We start from the raw sequence: 15974 nt of genomic DNA, 5'->3' as shown, positions 1-15974 counted from the left end.
ACATGGTTAAATGCTCTGAAGTCGATTTTGCATTAAAGGTCTGCTTTAATCTAAATCATGTTTTGAGTTATTTTTAGTTTATTTTTGGTTTACTACATTTCATATGTATCATTCATAGTTTTGATGCCTTCAGTTAGAATCTGCAATTCATATAATTATGAAAGTAAAGAAGTGGTGGTGTACTTTAGAAAACCTTCCCTAATCATTCAGTGTCCATGCTGATCTTGCTGCGTGCAGGAGGGAGCCAACTGGAGGTGAAGCTGGTGTTGCTATGGAAACACAACATGCACATAGAGTATGTTGCGTCGGCGCCCTGGCCCTTGGACCCGGCCAAGAGGAGCACCCGGGTAGAGGTGACCATGGAGGGCAGCTACGACATCCTCCATGACATCAGCTGTACCCAGAGGAAGCCCATCACCAGCCCCTACCGCACATGTGTCATCCGCCGCTTCTGGAACACCCTGCAAAGGTCTGAATGCCTCACACAACTGCTCTAGGTTTGGGCCTGGCACCATAATTGTTAGATCAACTTACTGTTCAATGGATGAGAGATGGAACAATTCATATTTGGGGATCAGTATTTCTCGTGGATACATTTTCTTTGTACTAGCAGGGCACTCTATTACCCTATTTATTTTTCTGTGCTATAAGATTTTAACTGCAGAGAATTTATTAAATAACTTGTATGACTCGCTATACATTAGGGTTGTTAAAAGTATCGAAAATGAGATACTAATTGATTCTACATACCCATTTGAGCAAGTATCGATATTAAAAAGTCATATTCACAGGACAAAAATGAACCATTCCTGAATAGTTTTAAAATGATCTTGAGCTCAGAACAAGTATAAGGCCACATATAAGACTTAAGATAATATAATATATATAATATTATAATATATATTATAATAATATAATAGAAAATACTAAAAATCACTTTCTATTGTCTAAATAAAGATTTTTTTTTTAAATCACTGTGGTATTGGAAGCTCTCTATTGCTTAGTATCAAAATCAAGTAAACATTTTAGTATTGTAACAACACTACTATGCATTACAGTTTTTTGTGATAATGCTGCTTTGGGGTTACTGAGTCTGAGGCATACATTTGTAAATATTTAATTTACCGTCTATATCATCTAGTCATTAAGTGTGTAATTTATTTATTGCAGCTCATTAAAGAGGCGATATTACACAAAATCAACTTTTTGGAGCTTTCTACCATGTTACAGCATTTCCTCATCAAAAACATGCTTGTAGTGGTTTTATATGTCACCCATGCATGCGATTCTGTCCAATTCTCAGCCCACAAGCCTGCATCATCCATGCTCCTGCAAGGCATCCATCCATCCATTTTCTTCCACTTATCCAGAGCCGGGTCGCGGGGGCAGCAGTCTAAGCAGGGACTTCCAGACTTCCCTCACCCCGGACACGTCCTCCAGCTCCTCCGGTGGGACCCCAAGGCGTTCCCAGGCCAGCCGAGAGACATAGTCCCTCCAGCATGTCCTGGGTCTTCCCCGGGGCCTCCTCCCGGTGGGACATGCCCAGAACACCTCCCTAGGGAGGCGTCCAGGAGGCATCCTGAGCAGATGACCGAGCCACCTCAGCTGGCTCTTCTCAATGTGTAGGAGCAGCGGCTCTACTCCGAGCTCCTCCCGTGTGACTGAGCTCCTCACCCTATCCCTAAGGGTGCTCCCAGCCACTCTGCGGAGGAAACCCATTTCGGCCGCTTATATCCGCGATCTTGTCCTTTCGGTCATTACCCAGAGCTCATGACCATAGGTGAGGGTAGGAACGTAGATGGACCGGTAAATCGAGAGCTTCGCCTTCCGGCTCAGCTCCTTCTTTACCACAACGGACCGATACAGCGACCGCATCACTGCAGACGCTGCACCGATCCGCCTGTCAATCTCCCGCTCCATCCTTCCCTCACTCGTGAACAAGAGCCCGAGATACTTGAACTCCTCTACTTGGGGCAGAGACTCCCCACCCGGAGAGAGCAAACCACCTTTTTCCGGTCGAGAACTATGGCCTCGGATTTGGAGGAGCTGATTCTCATCCCAGCCACTTCACACTCGGCTGCAAACTGCCCCAGTGCCTGCTGCAGGTGCTGGCTCGAAGAAGCCATCAGGACAGCATCACCTGCAAACAGCAGAGATGAGATCCTGTGATTCCCGAACCAGACCCCCTCCGGCCCCTGGCTGCGGCAAGAAATTCTGTCCATAAATATAATGAACAGAACCACTGACAAAGGGCAGCCCTAATGGAGTCCAACATGCACCGGGAACAGGTCTGACTTACTGCCGGCAATGCGAACGCAGCTCCTGCTCCGGTCATACAGGAACTGGACAGCCCTTAGCAAAGGGCCCCGGACCCCATACTCCCGGAGCACCCCCCAAAGGACACCACGAGGGACACGGTCGAATGCCTTCTCCAGATCCACAAAACACATGTGGACTGGTTGGGCATACTCCCATGAGCCCTCGAGGACATAGTAACCCTCAAGTATAAAGCTGGTCCAGTGTTCTACGACCGGCACGAAAACCACACTGCTCCTCCTGAATCCGAAGTTCGACTATCGGTCGGATTCTCCTCTCCAGTACCCTGGAGTAGACCTTACTGGGAAGGCCGAGGAGTGTGATTTCCCCTGTAATTGGAACACACCCTCCGGTCCCCCTTCTTAAACAGAGGGACCACCACCCCAGTTTGCCACTCCAGTGGCACTGTCCCCGACCGCCACGTGATGTTGCAGAGACGTGTCAGCCAAGACAGTCCCACAACATCCAGAGACTTGAGGTACTCGGGACGGATCTCGTCCACCCCCGGAGCCTTGCCACTGAGGAGCTTGCTAACCACCTCGGTGACTTCAGCCAGGGTGATGGACGAGTCCGCCTCCGGGTCCCCAGTCTCTGCTTCCTCCTCGGAAGACATGACGGGGGGGATTGAGGAGATCCTCAAAGTATTCCTTCCACCGCTGCCTCAGGAGTCCCACGAGGCAACAAGGCTCGATAGGACACCTTCTTCAGCTTGACGGCATCCCTTACTTCCGGTGTCCACCACCGGGTTCGGAGATTGCCGCCGCGACAAGCACCGCAGACCTTATGACCACAGCTACGAGTGGCCGCATCGACAATAGAGGTGGAGAACATGGCCCACTTGGAGTCCATGTCTCCAACTTCCCCTGGGATCAGGGAGAAGTTCTCCCGGAGGTGTGAGTTGAAGACCACTCTGACAGAAGGCTCTGCCAGGCGTTCCCAACAGACCCTTACGATACGCTTGGGTCTGCCAGGTCTGTCCGGCTTCCTCCTCCGCCAGCGGTTCCAACTCACCACCAGGTGGTGATCGGTTGACAGCTCAGCCCCTCTCTTCACCCGAGTGTCCAAGACACGGGGTCGGAGATCAGATGACACGACAACAAAGTCGGATCATCGACCTCCGACCTAGAGTGTCCTGGTGCTACATGCACCGACACCCTTGTGCTAGAACATGGTGTTCGTTATGGACAATCTGTGACTAGCACAGAAGTCCAATAACAAAACACCACTCGGGTTCAGATCAGGGAGGCCGTTCTTCCCAATCACACCCCTCCAGGTGTCACTGTCGTTACCCACATGGGCGTTGAAGACCCCCAGGAGAACAACGGAGTCCCCAGTCGGTGCACTGTCTAGTACCCCTCCCAGGGGCTCCAAGAAGGCCGGGGACTCTGCACTGCTGTTTGGCCCGTAGGCCGACACAACAGTGAGAGACCTGTCCCCGACCCGAAGGCGCAGGAAGGCGACCCTCTCGTTCACCGGAGTGAACCCCAACACGAAGCGGCTGAGCTGTGGGGCAATGAGCAAGCACCAGCTCGCCGCCTCTCCCCGCGGGCAACGCCAGAGAAATGGAGAGTCCAGCCCCTCTCAAGAAGTTGGGTTCCAGAGGCCGACTATATCTAGTCGGTAACACTCAACCTCCCGCACAAGCTCTGGCTCCTTCCCCCCCAGCGAGGTGACATTCCATGTCCCCAGAGCCAGTCTCCATGTCCAGAGATCCGGTCGTCGAGGCCCCCGCCTTCGACTGCCGCCCAGATCTTCAAGCACCGGCCCCTTACAGATCCTCTTGCGGGTGGTGGGTCCACATGAGGACGGCCCACGTCACTCCTTCGGGTTCAGGGAGGGGTCCTGCAAGGCAATTTTTCATAAACCTACAAGAGCATGATACAAAACAATACACTACAACTTAACAAACTTGATGCAGTGTACAGTAGTTTCATTAGCAGGATGCACGCTGATTGTGTTGAGATAGCCCTCATTAGGGGGAGTTACTTTAATAATTTGTTTTCATCAAATATAGTTTTTTCAAAACAATAAAAGGTAACATGGTGATCTTAATATGTTATGTGTTATTGTACATATATAAAAGGGGAGGGTTCTGCTTTAAGGTCATCGCGTCAGTGGCATAAATTAGTTCCAATATTATAATTTTATCATTAATATTTTCAATATATGGTACTTCAAAATTTGTTTTTGTGACAGCCCTAGCTGTGTTCTGTTTTATCACGCTTTCTCATCTGCTTTTCAGTATTAACCAAACAGATCAGATGCTGGTGCACTTGCAATCCTTTAACTCCATCCCTGAGAACTACACCATCCCTGAAAGCACCAAGAATGGAGTGCCTCTGTTCTACATTCCTCCTGGTTCCACCACCCCAGTAAGGACATTTATCCCAAGTTATCACATGTTGAAAATGCATAAGCCTCTCTCCCATGAAGTGAATCTTGGCAAAATAACATTTAGCTAGAAGTATCCAAAAAAATTGTTGTCAAGTGAGAGTAACCTTACTTCAAAATAATATTGCTCAAGTAGAAGTACAAAGTATTTTTACTCAAGAATTAGTAAATAAAAGTATTTGGGAAAAGTACTACTTAAGTACGAGTAATTGTTGGGACATAACTGTAAGGATGAAACATTAAATATTGCACAAAATCTGGTATTTTTCAAAGTATAGACACAAAAATTAGGCAAACTAAATCAAATCTGAAGGAGCAAAAATGTTCAAATCATTTCATATTGTCAACATAAAGTTTCACTTGTAGACTTACTCATAGTACTCTTACTTCAGCAAAGATTTTGGTTACTCTTCCCACTGTTACTGAAACAAAAATATAACTAGTTTGGAGTAAAAATATGCTGCTAGGAAAGTACTCTGAAAAGTACAATGTAGTAAATGTAACTGAGTACTACCCACCTCTGTTATCTTCACGCTAGTCTCATGAAGTATTTGCCTTAATATGACAACATTGGAGCTGTAGACAGTCAAATAATAAACATCATATGACTATTACTGTAAATACTAGTTGGGTCAGCCTCTTACCTGCTGTTGGAATCCAGAATGGTCTCGACAAGGACCATAAAATTCTCCAAAATTCTTGTAAAATAAGTTATACATTTTGTTCTGAATGATACAAGGTTCGCTTGTTGAGAAATCTGTGCTGTTTCTCAGGTTGTTTTCACACAGAATGGTGTGTTCTGTGCACAGACCCCAGTGCACACTAGATTTAGTTCTGTTTACTTTACTTTTAGGTTGGCCTTGTTCACATATGCTGCGCATTATTCACCCAGAACACTACACCATGACCCACGTGAGGCATCAGCTGATTAATATAGCACGTTTCAATAGGACAGAACCCCATGAATACGTGCGCACACGCTCACTTCCCCTATATGTGGTGGCCTTTTCTTTCACCTTTGGCTTAATACACCATGAGAACTGTATGTGCTGGTGGCAGAGGAGAAAAAGCTTTTGGAACAACACACAGACAGGCTTACCTGTGCAGAAACAGACAGGAGCAGACTAGTCTCCTTCTGAAGACTGATATTAAGTTGATTCAAATTGCCTGAATGAACATGTCAAACATCAGCATTCATAGAAATATATGTGATTCGTGGGCTTTTTTCCCCAATTCCAAGCACTTTTACTGTCGCAGTGAATTGCGTAGATCGGCCCAAGGTCAGCCGCATTCATACCACACTCACCCCACTCCAGAGTCCAAATGTAGTGGTGAGGTTGCACAACTGAGCCAATGGAAGCCTGGCCCAGAAAAATGTTACCATAGACAAATAAACTTAGAATTATTATTTTGTATAATTTTTTGCATGTCCCTCTATTTTTGATGCTATCTTTCAGAAAAAATTCTATCTTTCAGATTTGTATGGACGCAATGAAGTGAGTTTACACAGTTCTGAGCTGGACATAATAACATGCAAATTAGGGCTATATTTTTTAAGATGCTCTATAGCACCCCCCTTCAAATTGGATTTTAAACTATTTGAGAAAGCCAATCTATTTGATGTGGACTTGTGAAAGAATTTACAGAGGCTCTTCATAATTGAGAACAATGTGATAAAGTCTCAACATATAGTGTGGTTCACCTTTTGCGGCCTCGCTGTTTTGCTCATAGTTTAAATGCAATTTTGCATGTTTTTTTTTTTTTTTTTTTTTTTTTTTTTTTTTAAACAGTGTATGAACACGCATTGTGTTCTGCTTCCTGATATTACTAAGGGACTGTAGACCATTGCCAATCCATCTCCTCCATGCTGTGCCTCTTGTACAGTACATTCAGCTAAATTTACATAAATGATCACTGACAGTGTGACTCTGAAGTGCTGTATGTTTGCAAGTTTTTTCCCTGACAAAACCCATAATGTTGATGAAACTTTCTGCCCCGACAAAGGCACCTATTTATTTTATTTATTTTTAATCTACGAAGGTTTGAAATGTTAATGCCTGTCTGACAAAAGTGTATCAAGTGTGTGGTGAGGGATTTTACATCCTTAAAACATGTATAATAATAGTAAAACAAAATAAAGCTGACTTCTTTGCGGATTTCACTTATCGTGGGTTATTTTTAGAAGGTAACTCCTGCGATAAACAAGGGACCACTGTATTCCTTTCTGCCAAATAAATTACAAAAAACCTACATTGCAGGATTGCTCAGTGCCGCCCGTTTTAAATTAAAATACATTACGAGATAGGAGGGGTGGAGGTTATTTTTTCATTGTGGGCACATACAACTTGGCAGATACATGGACCTCCTCAAGATAGACAAAAAAGTGTATTATGGCTCCGCCCTAAACCACAGAGGGCGTCAGCCATATTGGGTCAAACTTGAGACGTCCAAAATCTACTTCCACATACTTGTTCTTGGGCTTTGATCAATAGACTCCAAATTGAGGCAGCGTCATCAGAACATTTAACAACTTTTGATAAAGTTGTTAAAAAGATTTACACAAGTCTCAGGGTGTGATCATGGCAAGCTCTTAACGGAGCGACCATTTTGAAAGCTTAAAAGTCCCTATAACTCTTGCAAAAAATAGCCAGCTAAATCTATGGAGACCAGACAGAGCAAAACTACAGGTTTTAGTTAGGTTGTCTTGGTCCCAGAGTGAATGATGTGAAGGTGGTTTGTGTTGCCAGGTCTTGTCCCAACAGCACAGCGGCTCCAAAGACTCATCTCAGTCCCAGTTTGCAGCCTACTGGAAACCCATCCTGTCCATGGATGCCAACTTTTGGCAGAGGTGGCTGCACATGCACCGCATCGCCATCATCCTGGAGCATGACATGTACGTCCCTTGTCACTCGCTATGTTTACATACACTGAGAACTCATTGTGTGCTTGTAGTTTTCATTCTGGGGACTCTGGAGACACTGCACATTCAAGACATTTTTGCTAGGAATTGGCCAATATCGATATTCATTACTGATATTTGAAACCGATATTTTTTGTGCTGCCCCATTCTCTCTGCTCTTTCTGAACAGACTAATGAGACAAAATGGAAATAGAAGAGCATTATACAACTGTATGTTACAGAAACATGTAAATTATTTTATATGCCAGATAAATCCAATTTGCAATTTTTTTCCAAAATTGAGAACTTAATTTATGACCGTTACATACAACTTAATTTGAAGTTAATGTAATTTGAAATGCATTAAACGATGCACAAAATCTGGTAACACAAAAATGAGACAAACTTGCATTTTTTTCATGGTTTGGCCGGGGATGTGACTGAATCTCAGACGCAACTTGTATGTGAAATTATTAAAATATAAAATTTCACATCTTCGTTACTGTCACACTGACAACTGCGTGAGGGCACTCTAGGTTTGTGTACTAGTACCACGGAAGTAGTGCTTTATCTACGTCCAGAGCAGGCAGAGTTGTTCAGGAGTGACACCGAGAATGAAGAATTCAATGGATTTAGTTATTTTTCGCGAGATCGAGAGTAAACTTGTTAGCTGTTTTTTATGCTTTTGTTTTCTGATTAACTGTTAATATCTTATGTTGACATACCAGACACATGTTCAGTTCATTGTCTATGCTTCATGTAGTTGAATAAATATGTGTTGCGTAATGGTTGATTATACATGTTACAGTTCACTTGTTTGACCAATCGATGGTGCTTGTGTGTTTATAACACCTATAAGAAAATTAACTTGACTTGTTTTCTTTTATGCATATACATATTTATTTTCCCCTTCATTTATAAGACCATAAAGGTAATAACTACTACTACTTCCTGTTTTCCTGTTCAGCCTTTTACGCCAGTTGTTGTTTACTAGCAGGCCAAATTGCATATGAATGCAATGTGTTTTTTTCTTCTGTATTTAGCATTTTTTTGGCTGGTGTGACTTGGAGCGGTGCAAGAAATGCAAATGTTCAAATCATTTGTTATTGTCAACATAAAGCTTTTTTCACTTGTAGAAATTACTAAACTTTCACTCAAGTAGTATTGTTACTTCAATAAAAATATTACTCAAGTACAAGTAAAAGTATGCTTCTAGAAAAGTACTAGCAGTTTACTGAAGTAAATGTAAATGAATAAATATAACCACCCACCTTTGCTAAAATCGCCTAAAAAAACCCAAGATAATTATGAACAAACTCTGTGTTCCAGGCCGGTTCCAAAGCACGTGCACACGCCTGGGAGTAATGGTCGCTACAGCACCATCCAGTGTCGCATCTCTCACTCAGCCCTGACATCTCTGCTCCGAGACTGCTCCAGCTTTGTGCTGGTGGAGGGCTACTCCTATGTCAAGCTCATCTATAGGTCAGTCAACACGCCATGATTTCAGAAGAATTGCTCACTCACTACGTTTACATGTATGCCAAGAAAACTGGAAAAATGGCCTAGTCTAATTTAAGCAGAATTGTCAAAATTCATGTAAACCCAGGAACTATGATTGAGGTGTCGTAGCAAATCTCTAAGATCCCAAACACATCTGGGGAAGTTAGTACACACTCTGATAGGCCTGTACAATTAATCCCAATCAAATCGGGATACCAATTTGAATGAATGCAATTAGCAAATCGCAAATGCTGCAATAAAATAGTCTGTCTTATTCTTTATAAAATGCTAACCCTATAGTTTATTCACACATTTTAGAACATGTTTGTACAGATCTAATTTGTTCTGGGTGCATTTAAAATGTGAACTTTGAGCAGGACATATTAAATCACAACTGTAATGCTTAGCAGTAAAATCAGTTTGATAAATCCTATAGCCCTATACTCAAATACCAGTCTAAGAGCAATAACTGCACAAGGTAAGAAATAGCTAGGCAAATATTAGTGTTTGGACATGTACACATTGTTTTAGATCAGCAGTCATGACAAACTATGGCCTCTCAACCATGGACTAGCACCAGTTGTTTCATTGTTTGGACAGCTATGCTAAAGTGAAAGAAAAACCTACTGGAGCTTCAAGGTTTATTTGTGCTCCAGAGATCTAGTGAGCAACAGTTCCTGAATGGGATGTTTTTTATTTTTTCCAAAAATGTGGTTACATGTAAGATAGCTGTTTTTATTAGCAATTATAGTTCATGGTTGTAGTGCCAATGTTAAATTACTAGATGCACCTTAACTCCATTCGCACAAATTTGGTTCTTTGACCTACTGTAGAGTGGGACAAGAGTGATCGGACAGGTTTTGGAGCAAAGACCATTTTGAATTTGGTTGTTTAGCACACTCTGACTTATCTATGCATATAAATGTTGTGAGTGATGTTTGTCATCCCATAGCTCTCCTGACCAGCCCCCCTCCTCTTTCTACCTGGTGCGCCTCATCTCCAAAGCCCCCTGCATGGTACTGCGTCTGGGCTTCCCGATCGGAACCCCTGCTCATATCAGGAACAAGGTAAGACAGACAATGATGTTCATTTGTCAAGCCTTCTATACAAAACCTACATTTCCATATGTTGATCACTCACCTTAACATGCTGCTTTGAACCTGTGAATGTCCTCCTATAATGCTTGTTAATGTTGAAATATACTGTAAATTTCGGACTATCTGAATATACACCTAAATATAAGCTGCACATATGTATATGTACGTATGTATGTGTGTGTGCGTGAATGTATATATATCATCATCAAAAACCTTGACCTATTTTTGATGCTGAGTTTAATTTGTCTACAGGCTCCCTTCGGGGCCATGTAAACCGATTTTTTGAGGTGAGGTTGCTGAGCCAGTCATTATTTTTTCTCAGGGTCTTCACTCAAAATTTGAGCTCTATTTTTCAATACTACTTAATTGTCTATTTATTATTATTTACTGCTTGAATTATGCAATTTTCCTTCTCATATTTGTGCTCGGGCCCTAACAATAATAATCTTTTTTTTTCTTTCATTTTTTACGCCTAAACGATAAGTTAGAATGATGTGACTTTATCACATTCTCCACATTCTCCCCATTATGAAGAGCCTCTCTGTAAATTCTTTCACAAATTCTCAACAAATAATTTTATGATTTTTTTTAAATAAAATTTGAAGTGGGTGCTATAGAGCCATCTTAAAAGACAGAGCTCTGATTTGCATGTTCATTACATCCATTTTATTTAAAAGTTAATTGATAACCTTTTATTGGACATAGGTTTTATGTCTTTTAAGTATTTTTGATGAAAACTGTGTCAAAAGATTATGATGAATGATTTTATCAGTCCTGTGTTTGATCCATGATGGCCGACTTCCTGTAGGATTTAGGCCAGCGCCATAATATCATTCTTTGCATGTCATGATGTGACCTATTTTTGATGCTGTCATTTGTCTACAGACTCCCATTGGCACAATGTAAACCAATTGTTGAGGTGGGGCTACTGAGTCGTCACTGACTCACCCTCGCACATTCGTGTTCAAGCTCTAAAGAAATATATGTAAACATTTGACTTTTAAGAAAATAATGAAAAATTGTCAAAAAAGTCCTTCTCTCATTATTCTGTCATTTAGGACATAGAAATAATTTTGGTAATCCTAATTGACCTAAAACAGGAAAAGTTTAGTCTGATTTCCTGTCAGTGAGGGAGAAAAAAGGGTATGTGTCTTTTTATATAGTGTATGTAAATGTCTGGTTTATCTGTATATCTCTTTGTATAGCTTATCTAAAAAACAACTAACTTTTGTTTTCATCAGATTGTGGATAAACTGAAAGAGCAGATCCTCAAGCTGCGTTTTCCACATCGAGTTCAGAGCAAGGAGGCAACCCCAAAGATTAAGAGGAAAGCTGTGATACAGCAGTCCCCTTCCAAAGGGCCCCCCAGTGCAGCCCTCCAGCCCTGCCTGTCAGACCGGCCCTGTGTGGTGGTCCTCAACAAGCCTCTGGAGAAGCTGCTCATCAGGTCTGTGGCCCACTCACTATTACCACAGAGCTCCCCATGTGCGCTGCAGCTGTTTTGAAACTTAAAATCTATGTATCCTCATATGTGATATGTGATACTTGATCTAGTGTTGTCAAAATATGGAAAATCAGATACTAATCGATATTAAAATTAGTATTAAAACTAGATACTCATTTGAGCAGGTATCAATACTAAAAAAAAGTCACATTGACAGGACGGTGTCCTAATGACTGGTGAATCAAAATGTGCAGACACAGGACTCAAAAAGTTAACAAGGTTTATTTCAAAGAAAATGCCAAGGCTAGATATTGGGAGCTGGGTCGGACACTGAAGCAATCAGTGGGTCCAAAAAACGGGGTCACGGGAGGATAAACTGACGATCTGGTCACATGTGGAGAAATGAGCAGGATCTTTGTAGTCCAGAGGTTGAAGCTTGATTGGTGATGGGCGGCAGGTGAGTAGTGGGTGGCAATATTGGTGAGGGTGGTGCCAGACTCTCCGCCTAGCTTCAGGCACACAGACACAGAAGGGAGGGGAGAGATAGTACAAGAACACACAGGGAAAAACCTGAACCCTGACAGACAGAAATAAACCTTTCCTGAGTAGCTTTAGAATGATGTGTAAGTGTAAGACCATATAGACTATTATACGCCCATGGACCAGTATTGAACATGTCTGGGCTACTGAGGGATTACACAGATATAAGGCCACATGGTAATGTAAAAGAAAGTATTATGATTTAATGTTGAAAATTATATTTAATGTTTTTTTTTTAAATATTACGGTATTGGAATTGAGTCTATTCGTTTATATCGAAATCAAATTTGAAATTTTAGTATTGCGATAGGACTAATGTGAACCCGAACTCGCTAACGTCACACCTAGGGATAGAACAAAATCTAGTGCCAACAAGATCTTGTGAGACAAATATGACACAAGATTGTGCACACCTGAGGAAAATGATCTTGTGGTTCCACCTGGTCATTCAGTATATTCAGGTAGTCAGCTGACCTTATTCTTTGAGCAGACTGTTGCTGAACCTAGACCTGACCAACTGCAGCAACCCCAACCTATTTGCTTAGTTAAATCCAGGTGGTGACTTTTTTTGGCCAGGCATTGTATATTGTATAAGCAGCTCCTGAGGTCAAAATACGTTAGCTGTGTACTGTCTGCATGAAATTACAACACATTCAATAATCAGGAAGTGTGCATTAGTATGCTAGTTGTTGTTAGCTTCTCCAGAATGGCAAAACTCCACTCTGGTCTCTGAAAGTTCTGAAATGCCTTATAAACTCTTCTCTATGAGTAGTTAAAGTGCTCAGGATGCATAAAGGGGGATAGGTGAGGAATAACTTTGAAACACTGCAATATATTTAAAATGAACTACTTCGGTTTTTCATGTTTTTAAGAAGGTAAAAATCAGGTATAGCGTCTTTAATCTTTGACTATGAGTTAAGATAATTTATTTTTTCCCCCACAGATATGAGAAGCTGCCTCTGGACTTCCGGATGCCGTACATTTTCAGCACGGAGAACTGTCCTCATCCGTGTGGTGGAACAGCTCCTCTCAGTGTGGCAGCCAACCGCACCGCCTCCTCCACGCTGGCCTCACTCACCCGATACTTCCTGCACCGGCGCTGGGTGTGGGCTGTGCAGGGAACCCAGGGGCCCACTGTGCCCATCCAGGCTGTGGCCCATATCCTCTCCATGCTGTCTGAGTGCGTTCAGGAATACACTCTTACAAAAACACTTATTACTCACGTATTTTCAAGATGCAATATTTTTATATATGCCTGGTGTACTGTATATTTTGAACTATAGAGCGCACCTGAATATAAGCTGCACCAGCTAAATTTTTTGTACATATATAAGCTGCACCTGAATATAAGCTACTGGGTTTCATGTTGTAACATAAGATATTTACACAGAAAGACGGTACACAGAAGTTTGTTTTTTTTAAAAATTATTATTATTTTTAATTTAAGACACACTTTTTGTTAAACTGCCTGAAAATTGGCAGTACGGCACCAACATGCTATCAACACAGGATGAACATGCCTGCATGTTTAGAAAATAAAACGGCACCAACATGACAGTAACACGGGGTGAACATACCTGCATGTTTAGAGAATAAAACAGTTCTTCCCGCTGCCACCATTAATGCCAGACTTACATGCAGTGGCTCTATGTCCTTCTTTGATGGCCAGATCAATTGCCCTTATCTTAAAAGCTGAATCATATGCATTTCTTTGTGTGTTTTCCCTGTTGAGGGTGTGTGTATGATGCGCAAAATCAAAACTAGTGTATTCTTCAGCACATAATCTTTCACCACCTTTGTCTCACTTTTGCATTTACTGGTAGAGAGTGCCCCTGGTTAGCCATTAAACCAGTAAAAATCTTTAAAGTAACTGCACCATTGTATAAAACACTGGGTTCAAAGCCTGGGAAAAAAGTTGTGGCTTATAGTTCGAAATTTACGGTACTTGCTTTTTTCTCCAATTTTATTTTCTTAGTCTGTAATACACAGAGGATTCAGCAGCGTCACATAGGCATTTTGGTACAAATGGAAAACCAAAAAAAAACTGTTTATTGAAGGATTGAACCTTACCAGCTGCTTGTATTTAGAATCCGTGTGTCTGAGGGCTTCCACTTCGCTGCCAGCGGTGAAGGCATCGTGAACATGGTGATTGAGCTGCCCATGGTAAGTCCCTGAAGAGTGATTGTGTGAGATGTTCTGGACTGGTGTGGTAACGGTGTGTTTTCAGAGCTTCTCCTCAGAAACGGACACGGAGAGCCCCTCCTGCATCGTCCAGTACATCATGTTCCCCCCGCACTCGATCTCCACCAAAGACAGGTACAAAACACTGCTTTTTAAAGGTACTATATAACACAAAACTCTTGTGAGCTTTTAGCCATGTTATAACGTTGTTACCTCCTCACAAACATACCTAGAGTTTTGTAATATGGGAGTTTTTTTTAGAGCTTTCTACTATATTATACCATTCCTCATCAACATTGCTTTATATGCCATTCATGTTTGAGTAATCTTGCGACACCTTGTGGGCCCTATTCAAACCTGGTTAGCAGTATGATCCAATGCTCTGCCCACAAAACTAAGTCCCTCATGCTCCCGCACAGCAATTTTTCATAAATATACAAAAGTACAACACAAAATGATACACTACAGCTTCACAAACCTGAGGTGATGTGTAGTAGTTTCATTAGCGGTATGCATGCTATTGTGTTGTGATGTCACTCTGGGGAGTAAGGGAAGGGGCAGTCAGAGCATCAAAAACAAACCTGAAACTAATTACACATTCTAATAAATTGTTTTTGGTGAATATAGCTTTTTCACACCTATGAAACGTAACGTGGTGATCTAAATATGTTATGTGTTAGCAAGTAATACCTCACAGAAATGTAATATCCCCTCTTTAAAGACCTACATTACCAGTATTAAAGAAGATCCATTATGCAAAATTTACTTTTTTGAGCTTTTAACCCAGTTTTTCCTAATTGGTAACTTGATTTGAATTGTATTTTCAGTTCTTTATGCATGTTTGAATAGTTTTGTATTGTTATACATTTGAGACAGGAGTGTTTAGAAAAAAGTCAAACAAATGTGTATAGCTAATTAATTTTCAAGAATTAAAAGCACCTGTGAAATGCTACTATGAAAAAGTGATGCTAGCAGCATGTTCCGTCCTCTGTTATAACAGTGTTGAAGGTCAGGTAGGCTTCCAAAAAGATTAATCAACTAATTGTGACTAGTTGATTATTAAAAAAAATGTTGATCATTGTAATCCTTATCTGGACTATAAAGAAAAATTATGTCACAATATTGCCATTTCTATTGTAAATGCATATTTAACAAAATGCAAGTAATTGTTTGACTAGTCAACCAATTGAAAAATAAACACCGGCTATTCTACTTCTAAAATAATGGTTAGTTGCTCCTAGTCAGTGGTCTAAAATTATTCTATAGTTTCTTATGAAGGACAGAATATTTTAAAGATCTACTCAATCCTACCGACATATCTTCAAAGGAGGAAGCAGAGAGCCAGAGGCGGACTCACCATCACCCAAGATGAAGTCACTGAGGTGGTTGGCAAGATCCTCAGTGACAAGGCTCAGGGGTGGATGAGTACAGAGTATCTTAGGTCTATGGATGTTGTGGGACTGTCTTGGCTGACATGTCTCTGTAACATTGGGTGATGGTCAGGGACAGTATCTCTGGATTGGCAGATGGGGGTCTATGGTTAAGAAGGGGGACCAGAGGTGTCCATCTACAAGGAAATCACGCTCCTCAGCCTCCCCAGTAAGGT

At 41.7% G+C, this 15974-nt stretch overlaps 2 protein-coding genes across 2 annotated transcripts in view; one reads left to right on the top strand and one right to left on the bottom strand.

The window, feature by feature from the left end:
* Positions 1-15974, top strand: part of szt2 (SZT2 subunit of KICSTOR complex) — a 99644-nt gene that overhangs the window by 12091 nt on the left and 71579 nt on the right. Inside the window, exons 10-18 of the mRNA XM_055221041.1 lie at positions 238-469; positions 4559-4688; positions 7455-7600; positions 8936-9088; positions 10059-10173; positions 11445-11650; positions 13131-13367; positions 14275-14350; positions 14415-14503. Of these exons, the coding sequence (XP_055077016.1) occupies positions 238-469; positions 4559-4688; positions 7455-7600; positions 8936-9088; positions 10059-10173; positions 11445-11650; positions 13131-13367; positions 14275-14350; positions 14415-14503 (1384 nt within the window). The remainder of the gene's footprint in view (positions 1-237; positions 470-4558; positions 4689-7454; positions 7601-8935; positions 9089-10058; positions 10174-11444; positions 11651-13130; positions 13368-14274; positions 14351-14414; positions 14504-15974) is intronic.
* dohh (deoxyhypusine hydroxylase/monooxygenase) overlaps positions 1-15974 on the bottom strand; it is a 272673-nt gene that overhangs the window by 187488 nt on the left and 69211 nt on the right. The gene's annotated exons all lie outside the window — the stretch shown is intronic.

This window comes from Periophthalmus magnuspinnatus, chromosome 4, assembly GCF_009829125.3.
Source record: "Periophthalmus magnuspinnatus isolate fPerMag1 chromosome 4, fPerMag1.2.pri, whole genome shotgun sequence".
Taxonomy (NCBI): domain Eukaryota; kingdom Metazoa; phylum Chordata; class Actinopteri; order Gobiiformes; family Gobiidae; genus Periophthalmus; species Periophthalmus magnuspinnatus.
The sequence above is the reverse complement of the archived record's forward strand: the minus strand, read 5'-3'. Positions and strand labels throughout refer to the sequence as shown.